This window comes from Vombatus ursinus, unplaced genomic scaffold (genome assembly GCF_900497805.2).
Source record: "Vombatus ursinus unplaced genomic scaffold, bare-nosed wombat genome assembly UNPS02014812.1, whole genome shotgun sequence".
Lineage (NCBI taxonomy): Eukaryota > Metazoa > Chordata > Mammalia > Diprotodontia > Vombatidae > Vombatus > Vombatus ursinus.
Genome location: NW_020954590.1, coordinates 43,744,596 through 43,761,578, shown reverse-complemented (window position 1 = coordinate 43,761,578; position 16,983 = coordinate 43,744,596). Strand labels below are relative to the sequence as shown.

At 37.4% G+C, this 16,983-nt stretch overlaps 1 protein-coding gene across 11 annotated transcripts in view; it reads right to left on the bottom strand.

The window, feature by feature from the left end:
• Positions 1-5,046: 5,046 nt before the first annotated feature.
• The window catches only part of LOC114053830 (band 4.1-like protein 3), a 291,289-nt gene continuing 279,352 nt past the window's right edge, over positions 5,047-16,983 (bottom strand). For 9 of the 11 annotated variants that reach the window (XM_027876951.1, XM_027876952.1, XM_027876957.1 and 6 more), the window contains 6 exons: positions 11,096-11,485; positions 9,924-10,055; positions 8,360-8,458; positions 7,767-7,847; positions 7,379-7,495; positions 5,047-6,126 (listed from right to left, as the gene is read on the bottom strand). In XM_027876951.1, the coding sequence (XP_027732752.1) occupies positions 7,385-7,495; positions 7,767-7,847; positions 8,360-8,458; positions 9,924-10,055; positions 11,096-11,485 (813 nt within the window). In that variant the 3' untranslated portion in view covers positions 5,047-6,126; positions 7,379-7,384. Of the gene's footprint in view, positions 6,127-7,378; positions 7,496-7,766; positions 7,848-8,359; positions 8,459-9,923; positions 10,056-11,095; positions 11,486-12,320; positions 12,441-16,983 lie in introns of all 11 variants that reach the window. The other 2 variants (XM_027876959.1, XM_027876956.1) reach the window with 2 other exon arrangements.

Here is a 16,983-nt window from a genome sequence, read left to right as displayed (position 1 = left end):
AGGAAGTTAGCATCATTGGCTTGCAGAGGACATGAGTGTGGCTGCTTAAATGTAAGGGGTAAGAAGACTGACAAGGTTGGAAGGGCGCAGGTTATGGAGAGCTTTAAAAGCCAAGCAAGATAATTTTATATTTGATCCTGGGAGTAATAGGGAGGCACTCGAATTGATTCAGTGGTAGGGGTTGGGAGTATGGTGGTGACATGGTCAGATCTGTAGTTTAGGAAGATCAGTTTGACAACGGAGTATAAAACATACTGGAGTGTAGGCAGACCAACCAGCAGGCTATTGGAATAGCCGAGACATGAGGTAAGGGCTTACACTAGAGTGGTGAAAATACCAAAGGAGAGAAAGGGTATATAAGAAATGTTGTAAATGTAGAAACCACAGGACTTTGCAACTGATTGGTTACGGGAGGAGGTGGCAAGAGTAAGTCAAAAATGGCACCTAGGTTGTGAGCATGGGGACCTGGGAGGATGGTGGTATCAACAGTAATACGGAAATTAGGAAGAGGGGAAGATTTAGTCAGTTTTGAACATGTTGAGTTTAGTATGTCTATGAGAACTCTAGTCTAAAATGTCCAATAAGGAATTTGAGATGTGAGACTAATGGTCAGGAGAGGTAGGGCTGGACAAAATAAATCAGAATCATCTGCATCATCTGCATTGAGATGATAGTTGAAATCGTGGGAGCTGATGAGAAGTGAAATACCAAATGAAAGAGCATAGAGGGAGAAGAGGGCCCAGGACAGACCTTTGGGTGACACTCATCATGAGCAGGCATGCCCTCGATTAAGATCAAGCAAAAGAGGACACACCAAAAGACTGAGAAGCAGTCAGATAGGTAATGGAGAATCAAGAGGGCACAGTGTCATGAAAACCAAGAAAAAAGAGAGTATCAACACTGTCAAAGGCTGAAGAAAGATCAAGAAGGATGAGGAGAAAAAGCCATTGGATTTGGCAATTAAGAGATCATTCACTGATAACTTTGGAGAGACTAATTTCAGTTATGTGTTAAGGTCAGAATCTATATTGCAGAGTTAAGAATGGAGTAAGATGAAAAGTAGAGGCATTGATTGTAGACAGCCTTCTCTAGTTTAGCCAGAAAAGGGAGATGAGATATGATGCTAGCAGGACTAAATGGATCAAATGAAGGATTTTTTGAGGCCAGGGGAGTACATGGGCATGTTTGTAGGCATCAGGGAAGCATCTAGCAGACAGGGAGAGACTGAAGATGAATGAGAGTGGGGATGAGAAAGGGCAATTGCTGGTGAAGACTGAACTGAATGGGATTACTTGTGCATATAGAGATCCTTGGCAAGAAGGGGCACTTCTTCATGTGAAACAGAAGTGAAGGAGAAGGAAGTAACATTTTAGTAATGTGACATGGAGGGGAGATTCTCAGAATATGGCCTTGGTATTTTTAATTTTTTTTTTTCAGTAAAGTATGAGATAATATTCTCCTAGCTGAGAGGATGGGGGATAGAAGAGTCCATGGGAGGCTTTAAGAAGGGATGAAAATATTTTGAAGAGCTGCTGTGGTTTGAGAAAGAGTTGAGGGGTGGAGGGATTGGAGGTCGTGATGTGGACAAAGAATAGATTTTGTGGTTTCAAGGCAGAGGGAGAGGTGGAAAGACAACAGATGGTGATCAGATAAGGTAATTTCAGAGTTCATGAACATGGAAATAGAGCACTGGAGGATGATGGAAAGATCAAAAATATGACCACCACTGTGCAACAGAAGGGTGGAGGAGAAGGTCATGAGAAATCAGTAAACTGAGGAATTGGGTGATTAGGGTGTTTGAGGAACTATCAGTATGTGAGTTTCAGTCTCTAATATGAAAGGAGGAGATGGGAAGGAGAAAGAGAATGTGAGTCAGGCGTGGAACTCATTGAGGAAGAAAAGACAAAATCCTGGACATCGGTAGACCACAACCTATAGCTAGTAGTATATAGTAGGCACAAGAACATTTCCTCAATTATAGAACATTTCAAAGATTTATTTTTGTTTTTCCTGTTCCTTTCCCTCTAAATGAAGTCACAGGATCCATCCTTATTCCTAAACCTACACCTAAAATGATACTTCACATTTCTGTGTTCTTTAGCATTTCCTCTGAATAGTTTGTGTGAGTACTATTATCTTGATTTTATAGAGTGTTCAAGGAGTTTGTTAATAGTTACACAAGTTAACAGGAATCACGGAGCTGGGAGTCAAACCTACCTAGAGATGGGGCTTCTCTCTTCTACCTAATGTAATGACTGTTTAATTTTAAAATAGTTGTCAAGAAGGATGTGCTAGAACAGAGCATGACACATAGTTTGACAGTGCGAAAGAATAAAGGGGTTGTAAAGCGAGTAGAAAGATCACCTCAATCTAAACGTGGCAAAAAAGAATTCTCTAAGATATTCTTTGGTGCTTTTGCTTCCTGATAAATCTATCTAAAGTCCATAATAAATTTCTCTCACCATGCTTGCAAATTTTTAAAAGAGGAGTCTAAGTGAAGAAGACCTATGTATCTTATTATGTTTCTTCTCTATTCCTTCCCCTTCCCTCCTGCCCCAATCAAATTTCATGTATTTTTTTAAGAAATATCATTAAACTCCCATAAAAATGGGATTCTTAAAACTTAAGAGAAACTGCTGTCAGGCAATTGAAAAAGACAATCAGAATTTGTTATCTCTGTGCTCTGCATTCTGCATCTACGAAACTAGGTAATGACAATGGTCACCCTGGCAGCCTGACTTACATGCTCATCTACCCCAGCAGTTATCAGTTAAGCCACTGTGTCCAAGCTTTTAGAAACCTCATAAGCCTGATTTCAGTTGTAAGTAAAGGTTAGACTAAAAGCAGTGTGGGAGGTTTCTAGAGAGGTCCAATATGGAGAAAGGCCTCAACAGGTCATGAGGAAGACATGACTAAAGGGGAAAAGGGAAGTATTTTGCCTTGTACGTGATGAATAATAGCATTTTCAAAGGTAGTCATCATTAGAGGACAAATGTTCTGGATCTTTAACATAACTGGATATAATGCTGCTGTATGCTTATTGCTGCCAGGGCCACTCTACATCTTAACAATGCACCTACCAGATACGATATCTCTCTGAAAGATCCTTTTCTTAAATTACAGCACTTATATTTCAGACTTACCGTTAACATAGCTACCTTCGTAGTCAAAAAGCTAAGGATGGAGCTTGGATGAAAGGAATCATGAATCATACCATCAGAATGCTGGAAGATCTTCTAAGTCTTACTGCCTCACCCATTCTTCACAAACAGAGAAATTTTCTTTACACCAACCCTGACAAATGGCAACATCACTGACTGATCTTGCCATCTCTCAGCGGCAAAAAAAATCTCACACAAAAAATCCAGGTTGTTAGTGGCTGATTCAAGAACTCTTTTACTTGTATTAAAAAAAAAAAAAATTAGTCTATGTGCCTTGCAGTAGTAAGAACTAGAAATATGTTTTTCTTCCTGAGACACTGTCCAAATTCCACAACGAAATTGCTTTCAACCTCTCTGTGATGATATAAAACTCACAGGAAGTATCATTAATGGCAGGAAAAATAAAATTGGAAAGAATTAGCACAATATGACTTCTATGTTTTTCCATTTTTTTCTCCCCAAATATGAAGAATTGATCTGTATGAAAGGTTTTGGAAGAACCAAAACAAAAACAGGTAACCCTAACCTTGCTAACTTCACATTGAAGAAGCATCACAAAGGTATTGTTATTTTGAAAATATTGCACAAGTATGCTTTCCTACCTTATACATACTTTGACTGAAGCCTAACAACATGACCACAAAAGTCACATAAATAGTTAACTACAGATTTTGGTCCTTTAAAATCAGGTTCAAGAGACCATGCACTACTCTTGAATAAATAGTCTAGCATTAATGAACTTCACTATGGAAGGTAGAATTTGGATGTGTTAGGGGTTTTTCAATTTAATTAATTTTTGTGAAGGATGCACTAATTCAGAGACTGTCAACCAAGTAGTTTGAGGAAATAAGCCAAAGAAAATAAGACATTTTGTTAAATGACTTTTTTGATTATAAAAGCTATACATCTATTACTAAGTACAGAAACAAATGAAGACAAGAATGCCACAATGAGGTTTAAAAATGGCAACATCTTTATGAGCACAGATGGGACAGATCTTCATGTAGATAGTCCTTAGAGGTAATGTGATGTTTCCCACAGGTCCAGTGCTGATTTACCCGACTAGTATCTGCATTTATGATGACTCATTTCCTCAATGGCATTCATAAGAGACTTGAAATTTGCACAGACTGGCAGCTAATTAGCTCTTGATAGTATTTGTTCTCTGGAAGAGGGTGACAGAAATCTTATCCCTCCACATAATTAACACATATGGCTTAATGTAACTTTTCTTCAAAAGGTGTCCTGCTCTTTGGGCAGGATAGTTTAAATTTCTCAATGCTGGGCAAAGCAGAAAGTGAAGGCATGAGGTCAGCACTAGTTTAAATAGCCACTGGCATGGGAGTAGATGCACTAAGGAAGGGCTCACACTTATAGTCACACAATATTGAACAATCTGTGGAAGTACATTGAGTGCATTGTGTGCAGAACATACACCACACTTCCATTTGTTTGGTTAGGAAACTGATGAAAAATGAAAAGAGTAGACCCCTTCCTTTTCCTGAGGGCCTCCTCATACTCCGCCCGAAAAAAATTATTCTAGAGCTGCTATATCTTTCTTCACTCAGCATTGGAAAGTGAGATTCCATGGTAGATTTTTTTTTCACTTCAGTTAGAGACAAAACAAAATGATGAGCATGCTTTTGCAGAGCACCTTTAACAAACCTTGCAATGACAAGAGTATTTTCATGCTTTCCATTCCATTTTCACTCTCCTCTCCCTGCCCCCACCACAATATCTCAAATGGTCTGAGTGCTACAGTGTGCTCCATTGAAAGACAAGACACCTATATCATGTAGATGAATGAGGCCTTTGATGTCATGCAATTCCTGCCCTCATATTGAACATACACAATATTAAGATTCTTAGACATAGAACGATACAGTTTTGAATGCATTTACCACTTTTATTTCACTATGCAGAAACATACATTCACTATGTGTTGTGATGCAGTTGACAGTGTGATGGAGAATAGAACTCTTCAATGGATATTTATAACTGAACACTCAATAGTTTACAGTGGAAGTTCTGTACAGTTTAAGGCTTGGCTCTGAACTAGATTATAAATGTTGACCAGGTTTTGAAATGAAACACTTTTTTTCTCAAATAACATAAGGAAAAAAAAATCAATAAAAACAATATGGTTATTACAGAGTAATCTTGTAATATAAGGAAAGTACAAGTTTCCCCAAAATAATGACAATTTATAGATTTAGGACCTGTGAAGGGCAAACAGAAGCTTTCTGGATTTAATGCAGAACAAGGCAGACAACAGAAAGAAAATCAAGTCGAAATACTAAAATCATGACTACCTCATAAGGTATTAAATCAGATATACAAAGCACATTTTGTAAGCATTAAATATTTCCAAGGATTAGGGATTCATCATTTTATAGGGGAATAATAATAATAAAACCAGATGAAACAAGAACAAGATTCAAGTTGTTTACTGAATAAACTGTGTTATTGGCACATCTAATGTGTGATAAAACATTATACACTGTACCTATACAGCTTCTAGCATTTGAGGGTAATTTTCCTTTAATTTGTAAACAAAAAAGGTTTTGCCATCTAACAAATTATCATTTTGTTTAGACTTTAATAATAAACTACGAAAGGCATGAATTGTTTATGTGTTATATGAGATCACTGTTTATATTGTTGGTTATGAACGTGCAGGTATAGCTGAAAACTTAGACATTTTGTAAAAATTAAAAATGCTGCTCTTTTGCAATTTTATCGTTGCTTCATGCAATATCGGTTTACTGATGCTGAATCGGATTGCTCTATTATGGGAAGATCTCTCTGCCAGTGTCTTTATTAACAGTCAAGATCAATTCTTCTGGACTGAAATTTTCCACGGACAGATACAAGTCAGTCAGTCGGGTTAGAACGGGGACTCCATATAGGCTCTGGTGTTCCTAATGGTGTGCGTGACTGGATTCATATGCAAGCTAAATTATTCCTGCAGGAAAGAGATTTGATGAGTTAATTATTTATTTGAAGTCTTTGGAGTGACTCACTCCAATGGGGGTTGCAAGAGAAATGTCTCTCAGGTTAAATGCTTCCTCTGACAACAAATAACCATATCATTCCAGTACATGTCACTGCTGATGATATGCTTTCTCTTAAAGAATTAATGCAATGCCACTGAAGTGGCTGTACTCACTCCAGAAGGCCTGTTTCCATCATCCAAAATAAATTAGTAGTCTGAACATAATGATCTTTAGATTTCATTTTTTTCCGAAGCAGGAAAATAATTTTTTAAAAGAGATGTCACTCATCACACTATGTTTCTTATACCAATGCTAGAGAACATAAATATACACTTATGTTTGTAAGATGTTTTTCCAAAGTCCAGAGGCCATTATCCAAAACAAACTTTACAAGCAGCTCAGCTGTTGCATTCAGCATTCAAAGCAAGGCATTGAGGGCTCTTGTGTAGCAGGTTAGTATGCATGACAAATCTGTGCACATACAGAAGATACAGTCTAGTTATGGTGCTCACCAAAGAAGAGCTAGATAGACATGCCATTTTGAAGAAGAGTCATTGCAAAAAGGCTGCATTGCTGCCTCATTCTGAGACACAATGCTATACTAGAACATATACATACACACACAAACAATTCTGAAAAATTCAAGAGATAGAAGACATCTAAATTGCAAAAAACCTCTCAGGCTTTCAGATATAAACGGAGATACAGCCTGGGCCAGATCCAAAACAAGTTTGGAGGGGAAGTCTACATTTGGGTAATTTTGCCATCACACAGAGAAATGGATCCATTTTGTTTCCACAGTTCACAACTTACAAATTGCACCTTTCAGAACAAAATGGTTTTTATTCTGATTAGGTGGCATAATAAGAGAAAACTGACTTTGACAATTCAAATTTTGGCAATGAAAAGAGCACATCAAAGCATGGATAATATGGGACGGCCAGCAAGATCACCCAAGCCAAAGCTGTTCTCTTCTTAATTCTTTAACTGGCAGTAAAGGCTATGCCTCAGACTGTGAAAAAGTAAATAAAGAACGCACAGATCCAAAGTAAACCAGCACCCCCGAATGATAAGTCCTTCATATTCTTGGTATCCACCATTAGAAATGCCAGTGAGAGAAACAAGAAAAGAGAAATGCATTAAGGTGAAGAATGAAAAGGAAGTGCCCTGTGCCACATGCCAGCCTAGATGGAGCCTAAGACAGTCATCTATGCCTCTTACCTGGGGTCAGTCCTCTCCATCTTCTGGTGTGATCTCTGTCTCTTTATGTACCACTACTTTGGTCACTGACATGTCAGGGTGCTGCTCTTTGGCCTCTTTAATTGCCTGAGCCAGCGCCTATCCCCGGGAAACCACAGAAGGGCAAAAACAAAAAGGAGGTGGAACATGCATGATCAGTAGCCAGGTGAAGATTCATGAGATCTTTACACAATTTACAAATGAGGAAGAATGACTTAGATATGAATTATGCCATCATTCTTTGAAAAGTTTATCCAATATACTTTTTTTTTTCAGAGAACATGCCAGAAGAAATAGTATTATAACTATTATGGCTATCAAGTTTCTTTCTGGTCCTCTGCCCAGGTATCGTCTAGCATATGCACGCTACCTGGTCATGGTCAATGTCTGCATCTCCTGTGATGACTATTCGCTTTTCAATTCTTGTCTCTGAAATGCCTCCTTTCACAGTCTAAAAGGAACAAAGGCACACTTTATAAATGTAGTCATAAAAAGAATGCTCATTTTTCGCAGGAAGAAAACAAAACCTGAAAATGTGGAGAGAACAGTTTAACATAGTTTGCTCTTTAAAAAACGAAAGAGTATTAATGAAAAGATTTTAAAATGTTAGGGTTAGAACTGAGGCTAAGATGTACAAAGACTTTAAGAGTAGCAAATACTTAATGAACATCTGTAACATATAAGGAATGGAACAAAGTGCTAAATTCCATAAGGACAGCGTCTGCTTTATGTCTCCTAGCATAGAAGAGACACTCGATGAATACTCAAGTGGTGATACATCTTGTTATCAATACAATAGTATAAAAATGCCCAGTGCTCTCCTGGGGGAGGGCTTTACACATTGGAGGGATTTTTTAAAAAATTCACTGAACTTTAGACTTAAATTCAAAAAAGTTGTGTTGTTTTGTTTGCTTGTTTTGGTCTTTTTGGGGGTAGGGGGAATAAAATTTGTTTTTCACTTACTTTGGTGATGTGTGTGGTGGTTGTAGTACTTGTTGTTTCTGATGTGATTGTTTGTGCACTCATCAATACACCTGGCTCAGTATCAGCACTGGAATCCACCTACCCCACAAAGGGGAAGGGAGAAAAAACACACCCTAAGTTACAAAAATATTTTTAACAATTTTATCTGCACTACTGAAATAAACACTCCTGTCTATATTCACAAACAACCAGAGGTTTAGAGAGCTGAGGAGAAGAAAATTTTTATTTTTTCCTTCATCTTCTTAACACAACAGAGGTTTATTTTTCACTCTCAAAATATATTGAGGAAAGGGCACCCTATCCCAACATCAAAGAGTACTAAGGTTTTTACCCTCTTTTGTGTAACAGACCCCTTCAGCAGTCTGGCAAAGCCTACAGACCACTTCATAGGATAATTAACCCTATAAAGCTCTTCACTGAATAATGTTTTTAAACAGATACAATATACAAGATTACAAAGGAAATCAATCATATTATCAAATGTTTTAAAGAAAGTTCACAGACCCAAGACTAAAAGCCTCTGATCTAGTCCAACACCCCAGTTTTACAGATGATGAAACTAACTTGACTCAGGTCATACTGATGGGCAAATGGCACATCTGTGATTTGAACTCCAATTCTCTGATGTAATAGAAAACACACTGGCTCCACAGGAAGAAGACCTGGGCTCAAATTCTGGCTGTGCTATGCATGAACTGTGTGACCTTGGATAAGTCATTTGAAATTGATAAGCTAGAGATTTTCCAAAGGGAGGAAGTATGATGTTGAACAGAACTGAGTTCATGTCACATGAGGGTCAATGGAAGGAAGTGGGCATTTTTAGTCTCTAGAAGAGAAAACTCAGGGAGTACATAATAGCTACCTTCAAGCATTTCAAATAGAAAGAGGAAGAGGAATTGCTCTATCTGGCCTCAAAGGCTAGAGCCAGTAGCAATGGTTGAAAGTTGTGAAGAGATCAGTTTAGGGTTGATTTCAGAAAAAAATTCCTAACAATTAGAGACAGCCAAAAGTGGAATGGGCTACCCTCAAGAAGGAGTGGGTTTCCCTTCCTTGGAGGTCTTCAAGCAAGAGTCTAGATGACTACTTTCCTGTCTGTGAGAGTGGGGTTTCCTTTCCATGCCAATTTCATCATCTGTAAAACAACGTGGTTGTACTAGATAATTTTTATAGTCTGTCTCTCTCTTTTTTTAAATACTATGACTCTAAGTCCAGTGCTCAATGCTGCTATTCTTGTATCCTGTTTGCGAGAATCTATATCATGCTGTGTCATGTTCAAAAGCCTATGTGAGTTACAAATGGACAGGCAAATCCAGTTGTTATAGCCATGTGCTCTATGATCTGCAATAATTACATTTAATACGAGTTTTTTGTTTAAATTACCAATATCTATTGATAAGATAACAGAATGAGGTTTGGGCTTTCCAACTGTCATTAACTGAAAATCAAATTCATAAAAAACAGTTCATATTAAATTCAGGCTAAAACACAGTAAGACTAAATTAGAGAAAAGTAAGAATGTCTTGGCCTCTACCATATGTCTTACCTGTGATGATTCATATGTTATGGTTTTCGTCTCTGTATGAACTACTGGCACTTCCTTAGTTGAAATTTCCAGTTTTATTCCCCCTGGGGAGACACTGTCAAAACTAATGGTTTCTGTCTTCACAGATGCTGACTGTGTCAATGGGAAACAGGGAGAGTGATTATTACAGTTTAGAGACACATTTCTTTTTTTTTTCTGTGTGTGTTTTTTTAATGATATAAGCACTATATTAGTGTGGAATATATGTATGCTGCATTACATGGGGAGCAAGGAAAACATGAGGCCCACACACATATAGGACAATAGAATCTCTCGGAATTCTAAGGCATTCTTTACATTTGTTAAAATGTTCCAGGTGAAGGAATTTTGGGGAAAAACTTCTAGTGATTTTTCCTCTCTTCCCCATCCTAAACTCCTACTGTACAGACTAATAACACAATCCTGTTATCTATTAATTTTTCCTTTGGAAGTAGGATAAGAAATCAACAGCCAGTTCATTAATCCCAAAAGGAGTTCTTCTCTAGGAGGACAAAGTTGAAGGAATAATTTTTGACCGCAATTTTTGGTATTCACCATATGGGAACTTGGATTTCTGGATTCTTTCAAATAAATGTATAAAAAAGAAAAGTAAAACCTATCAAATCACCTAAATTTTTTTTGATGGATCAAACCTTCTATCCCCCATTGCCAATTTAAGGATTACAAGAGTGAGATGCCATATCTCCTGGAACTCTCTAGGTGATGACTAGTAAAACCTGCCTTTTCCACAGCACTTTACAAAAGGCTTCCTCACAACCATTTTGTTGTTTTGAGATAGGCAGGGCAATTATCACCAGCTCCATTTTACAGATGTGGAAACATCTCAGAGTGGTTAAATGATTGTTCCACAGTTACAGAGCCGGCTAAGTGACTGGGGCAGGAGCAGAACCCAGGTCTCCCGACTGAGTCCAGGGTTCTTTCCACATCACCACATTAAGTGTTGCCAAAGATGGAAACCAGCAACAAGCCCTGTAACTGCCATGCAGGAAGGAAATACGAGGAGAAACAAACTGCACTTTGAAAAGAGAGAGAACCAAACTGAACTCCATGTGCTCATTTGAACTCTCTTGAGGTAACAATTCCAGGACAGAATTGATTAGTTTGCCTTTAGCACAGAAAGGACCACTAGTTACCTCCAAATGAGGTTTAGATTCCAATGATTCCGAAATGAGGGATCTTGCAGTCTGCTCCTCCTCTCGCTCATGAGAAGCAGTGGCAATCTCTTCCTGTTTGATTACAGCTTTATCAGCCTCCGCCTCCTCCCTCTTCTCCTCTTTAGCCCCCTCAGTCAGAGCAGAACCCGCCTTCCCGGTAATATTAGAAGCCACAGCAGATGCTGCTTGAGCTGCAGCATCCAAATGAGTTCCAGCCAGGTTAGAACCATCCCCACTTGCATGCACATTCATCACATGTCTCTCCTCCACCACCACCGTCTGCTCAACAACCTTCTCTGCACTAAGCTGCTGGTGAAGTTCGCATGATTCCTTCTCTATTTCACTGGGCTCCGACTTGGTTTCTGTTCTCTGCAGGGAAAAAGATTAGGATGTCAGGACGCCTCTTCAGAAACAAAAAGAGAAAACAGAAGGTGCTTACCCAGTTGTCCAATGTTTATGTTAAAGGCTAAACATTGGAAACAGGTATTAAAAAAAAATCAATCTTCCCCAACTCCATCCCTTTTCCTTCCCTCTTCCAACATCTGTTTTAGCCCTCAACAGAAATCTAGGCTATTACTTCAGAATATGTGCAACAGAAGAACAAAATGCAATATTAAAAAAACCACACGCATTAAAATAAAAATATTACAGAATATCCATGTTGATATCAACAGACTAGGGACAGGTGCTAAGCCAAGTAAAACAAAATAAAAATACATACTACAGAGATTCACAGTATGAAAGCTTTATGAACTTTTTTTTACTTTATTAGAGACGAATGAAAGGCATACTATAGACATAATAATAATATAATGATAGGCATGATAAACACATGCTAGTAAAATAACCTAAGACATTCTGAAAGTGTTTTTTAGGGCAAAGTAACTTGCATACACAGGTACACATGCACGCATGTACACACACATGTATGTATAAGCCACATATGTCTATATACCCATACACATATATGTATATAGACAAATGTATAGACACATATGTGCAAAATCATATAAGTATATATTCATATTATATGTGTGTGTGTGTGTGTATGTATATATATATATGTACACACACACACTCACACACAGGTGTGCACAAAGCCATAGTCTGAATGTACATAGATACACACACTGCAGGAAGGACACAAAGCAAGAAACATCAATGTGGACAGTCAGAAAAGCCAAAAAGGAAAGCAAATGGCCACCTGAACCCATTTTTGTGAAGAAGTAGTAACCCCTCCTATGAACTCTGTGGGTTTTGTTGCAGAGTCTATTAAAGTGAAGATATCTGAGCCATCCAAGATCTTTTCACTGGCGGACTTAGTCTGAGTAAACAAAGAAATGTAGAGTCAGACACAGGACAGAACATTCACCCACACACACATTCATACATGTTATTTTAACAAAGCCATAGGCAAGAGGGAAAGGAAGGAAAGGAAGAAATCTGAGAGACTGAGGTCAGGAACAGAAAGGAATGGGAAAAAACAGCACAAATCTGTAGTGACTCTAAGCTTTTTTTTTTCTTTTAAAAAGCAGAGTTATTAGGATTGGGATGATGCTGGTTTAAGCAGACCTTTCTCTCTCCATTTTCTTTGCAAGCCACAGCAGCGATATTACACTTCAGTTACAGGGAATTTGAAATAAAAGTGCAAGGCTGAATGTCTACATTGGACTACCGTCCTTATTTAATGATGAGAAAATAAACAAGCTGGGTTGGCTGTTGTCAACATAAAGCCAAGTAGCAAGAGAAACTGAAAGGTTCAGGGTAGAAGGGTATGGCTCCAAAAAAAGCCATGCTTTATTCTTTAAATTACAGGACATATAAGAGTCACTGGTTACCACCACTCGGGATGCAGATGACTCAGTGACATAATGAGCAGTGGCAATGGTGAATCCTGGCTCCCGGGAATATCTCCATTCAGATGGGCTTTTCTCTTTTCGAGCAAAGAACCCTGCTTTTAAAGCTTCACTGTCTGGTGTTTGTTCTACTCCAGTAGGCTGTATACTTCCTAGGCTGGTATGGAATTCCAAATCCTTTTCCAGTTTCTGGGTTTTCTTCAGACTTTCTTCATCCGGACTTGGCAGCCGGGATTCCGCTTCCTTTATGGGGGCCAGAGATTCTGACAATTTCCTTTTCACAATCTGTACCTCAGATCCTCTCCTGGCCTTGTCATCTGAGATGACTTCTAGAACCTCATATTCTGTCATTCCGGGGATGATTTTCACAGATTCTGTCATCCCTCTCTCAAATTTCTGGAGGGTGTCAAGCGTGGAGGGCTCCCCTGCCTTTTCACCCTCTTTAGCTTTTCCTGTCATGGTCACAATTTTTCCAGAGACGGTATCATAAGATTTTCCCAAAGTGTATGTTTTCTGTTTGCTCTCTTCTCTCCACTGCATTTCCCGCGTTAAGTCATCAAAACTCTGCATTTCAATAGCGCTGGATTTTAACACTTCAGCAGGGATATCACCAGTTTTGCTGCTCACAGTCACTACTTTGTAAGTGACAATTCTTTTTGAGTCACCATCAACTACCTCAGTGGGTATTTTGTCTACAATAACCCAATCCTCTGTGCCCTATATTTGAAATATAAAAGCTAAATTAGAATGTCTATTTCTCTGGTTTTTCAAATAAGAATCCTTTAAGAAAACTAGAGGGGCTTTTTTGAAGAAACGTAACTATGCTCACTTCCGGAGTGCCACAAAACGGCTGGTGGCAACGTTGCTATCTGATAGCTTTGGTTGAGAACTCCTTTCAGGCGAAAATTATTAACTATAAATGACATGCCACTCTTTGATGCACCAGTCTTTAAACATCTAATGCTAAGTATGACTAAAGGCAGACATGCTTTTTATATGTGCTTTTTAGAGTAGCATGAGAAAATCAAAGGATGTCTTTTCAGTTCAAAAATAGGCTAGAAAATGTTTCAATGCTTTCTTTTTTGCCTCTTTGAAATAATTGCCAAAATCCCACAAAGTTTGGAGAAAAAGATGTCATATCCTTAGTTACATCTCTCTGCCTCTGTGGAATCAAGTTTGATCTCAGAGATGTTCTATAATTAAATATTTTCTGTTTTGAACATGGTTGAAATCTCTTATAAATAGTGACAGTATGACTTTCAATTTTCCCCCATTTTTGGTTAATAAATGGTGTACTGCTCATTTTTCATCTATTCTCCTCAACTTTATGAAGAAGCCAAACTTCTCTACAATAAATCTCTCTGTGAAAGCAGAGGACTGACAGGATGTGAGGAGACAGCTAAATAACTTTATATGCTATTAATAGTATGTTATTAATAAGGCATCTAATTTCACATTTACCATAGGCCAAAGCCTGAGCCCAGGCATTCGATCAAAATATAAATGTGTGTGTATGTATGTATGTATGTATGTATGTATATGCATATGAATCATCTTTATCTATATGTTGGTAACAGTTTAAAGAATTGAAAAATAACCTCTAGGGTTGATGGGGCAGTTTTCTGCAAAATGATCTGATGAGAAGAAACCATAGTGCCAGCTGAATCTCTTTCCTGCAGCTTCTTTAATTCCTTTGGCTAATGGAAAAACCAATAAAAATTCAGAACTGTCATTATCAATCAAGATCATCTGAATTAATGGAATCCCATAAAGGAAATATACATCAGTCATAGGAAAAGGTAAAGGTTTCAAAGTGATAGTGATTGCAAAAATACATGCTTGGTATATCAAAAACACATATACTCACCTGAGGACAGAAGGCATCAAGAAAGAAAAGACTAGCATCTGCTGAAAGCAATAGTTAGAGGCTACCCTAACTCCCCTCCCCCAGGATCCAATCAGAAAATAGCACACCCACCTTCAATTTAAAATATGGTAACTGCTGCAAGGAAAATGAAAACTAAAGACTAGTTCTAATGAAACTTATGTGTGCCAAAGCAATTCCATCTTGAAAATTCCTGTATGTTTGTTTTTTACCTGAGACTCAAGGAATGAAGAACTTCCCTGCTGCAAAAATATAATTTTTTCAGATATTTCTCTTTCTTCTTTGGTCTGTTTGAATAAAGGGGGTTGGGTTGGAGAGGGGGAAGTAGACAATTTCCAAAAAAGGAAAGTTAGGAAGAGAATTCTTATATTTTGCAATATAAATGCTTATCTAGTATTCATGCATTTTTCCAGCAGAAGCAGATTATTTATTGTGCTAATTGATCTGAAGAAGAACGAAGGAGAAAATAAAAAGAAATTTTATGATAATATCCAAGTAAATAGTTTTGTTCCTGTTCCTTTGATCAACAGTCAATACATAGACTTTTTACCTTCAAGCCTTTTCTCCTCACCCATTTCTACTTTTATGAATGTGCAACCAGCTATCTGCCACTTTAAATAGCATTTGAATATTAATTTTACAAAAAGTAGTTACCAGAAAAGTCACTAAATTAGCACAGAAAAATGCCCAAAAGCAGAGGAATATTTTCTAAAAAATTAATAAGCATTAATTTCCTCATATTATATATATATATATATATATATATGTATATATGTATGTATGTATGTATATCTTCCTATCTTTACTTTCCCACAAAGATTTAAAAGCTTATTTGGTCTTTTAATGATATAGTGAAAATTGTGTTTTATGCTAATTCAAAGACTAGCAAACAGTAATTGCTTAAACATAGTAATCTTAGAAAAGGGATAAAATATCTTATGAACTAGTTTATAATTACATTTTCTAAGATTTCTGGTCTTTCTATTTCGGAATTATTTTATGTTAAAAAGGATGAAAAGCAACCACATTTAATATGGGTTTCATTATCTCTTCAATCAATGTCTCTTTATTTAACACAAATTATAAAACAGTGAGGAGAGGTCAAAATTAAATACTTTTTTTTTTTCAGAATTATGCTGGTAGACAATGAAAGGGAGTGTTAAAAGCATCATTTTCCACTCACTGAAGTGACTATGAAGGCTAAAAATGAAGGTAAGCATGGTCCTCAGGAAATCCCGGTATTTACCATCAGGTAATGTCAGCATAGACCACTCATGATTCTAAATGTATATGTTTTTATATGTGTGTATATGTATACATATATACATACACATATATGTAAAGGTAGTATGTTGGGGGGAAATGGTCTAGATTTTAAAATGTGAACTCTGAATATAATCAAATTAACTACCCAAGATAATGGGAGTAGAAGAGATGCAGACAGTTTTTCTTGTTTTTTGGTTTTGTTTTTTTTTAAATAAAGCAGATGAGCTCAAACATTTATTTTGGCTTCTGAGTATAGTCAATTTAATTCAACAAACATTTATTAAACACCTGTGTGCAGAGCATTCTGCCAGGTAGTAGGAGAGTTAAAAAATTTAGATAAGGTGTAATGCCTACCCTTATGAAAAGTCACAGATCTTGCTGCAATTTATGATACATGCACACACAATTATAGAGCAAAAAGTATGCCAGAGATGTGCAAAGAAAGCTCTACGGGAGATACAAGAGATTAAAAAATCATTACAAATGGGTAGCATGTGTGATTGGGAGTGGAAGGGGGATCAGGAAAGGCTTCACTGAGGAGGACATTTGATTTTGTCAGGCACACATTTCAATCTTGTCAGTTACTCATATGTGTATTCCTATTCAATTACATCAAACCCCTTCATACCTTCAGGCTTATTTTCAGTGGTTTAAGAACCGGCTCAGTAATTTGGAAGTCATTATTCAGTAATCTATTCATAGATGATTAATAGAAGAACTGGAATTTAAGAATACTTCTAAGGAGCAAGTTGCTCTTGTGAACTGACACACCTGCTCCCTCTGATTAAGGGCTGTCTGTAAAAGACCAGGTCCTCATTTATAAACGAGACAGAAATTCAGAGACACATGACAGAACAACA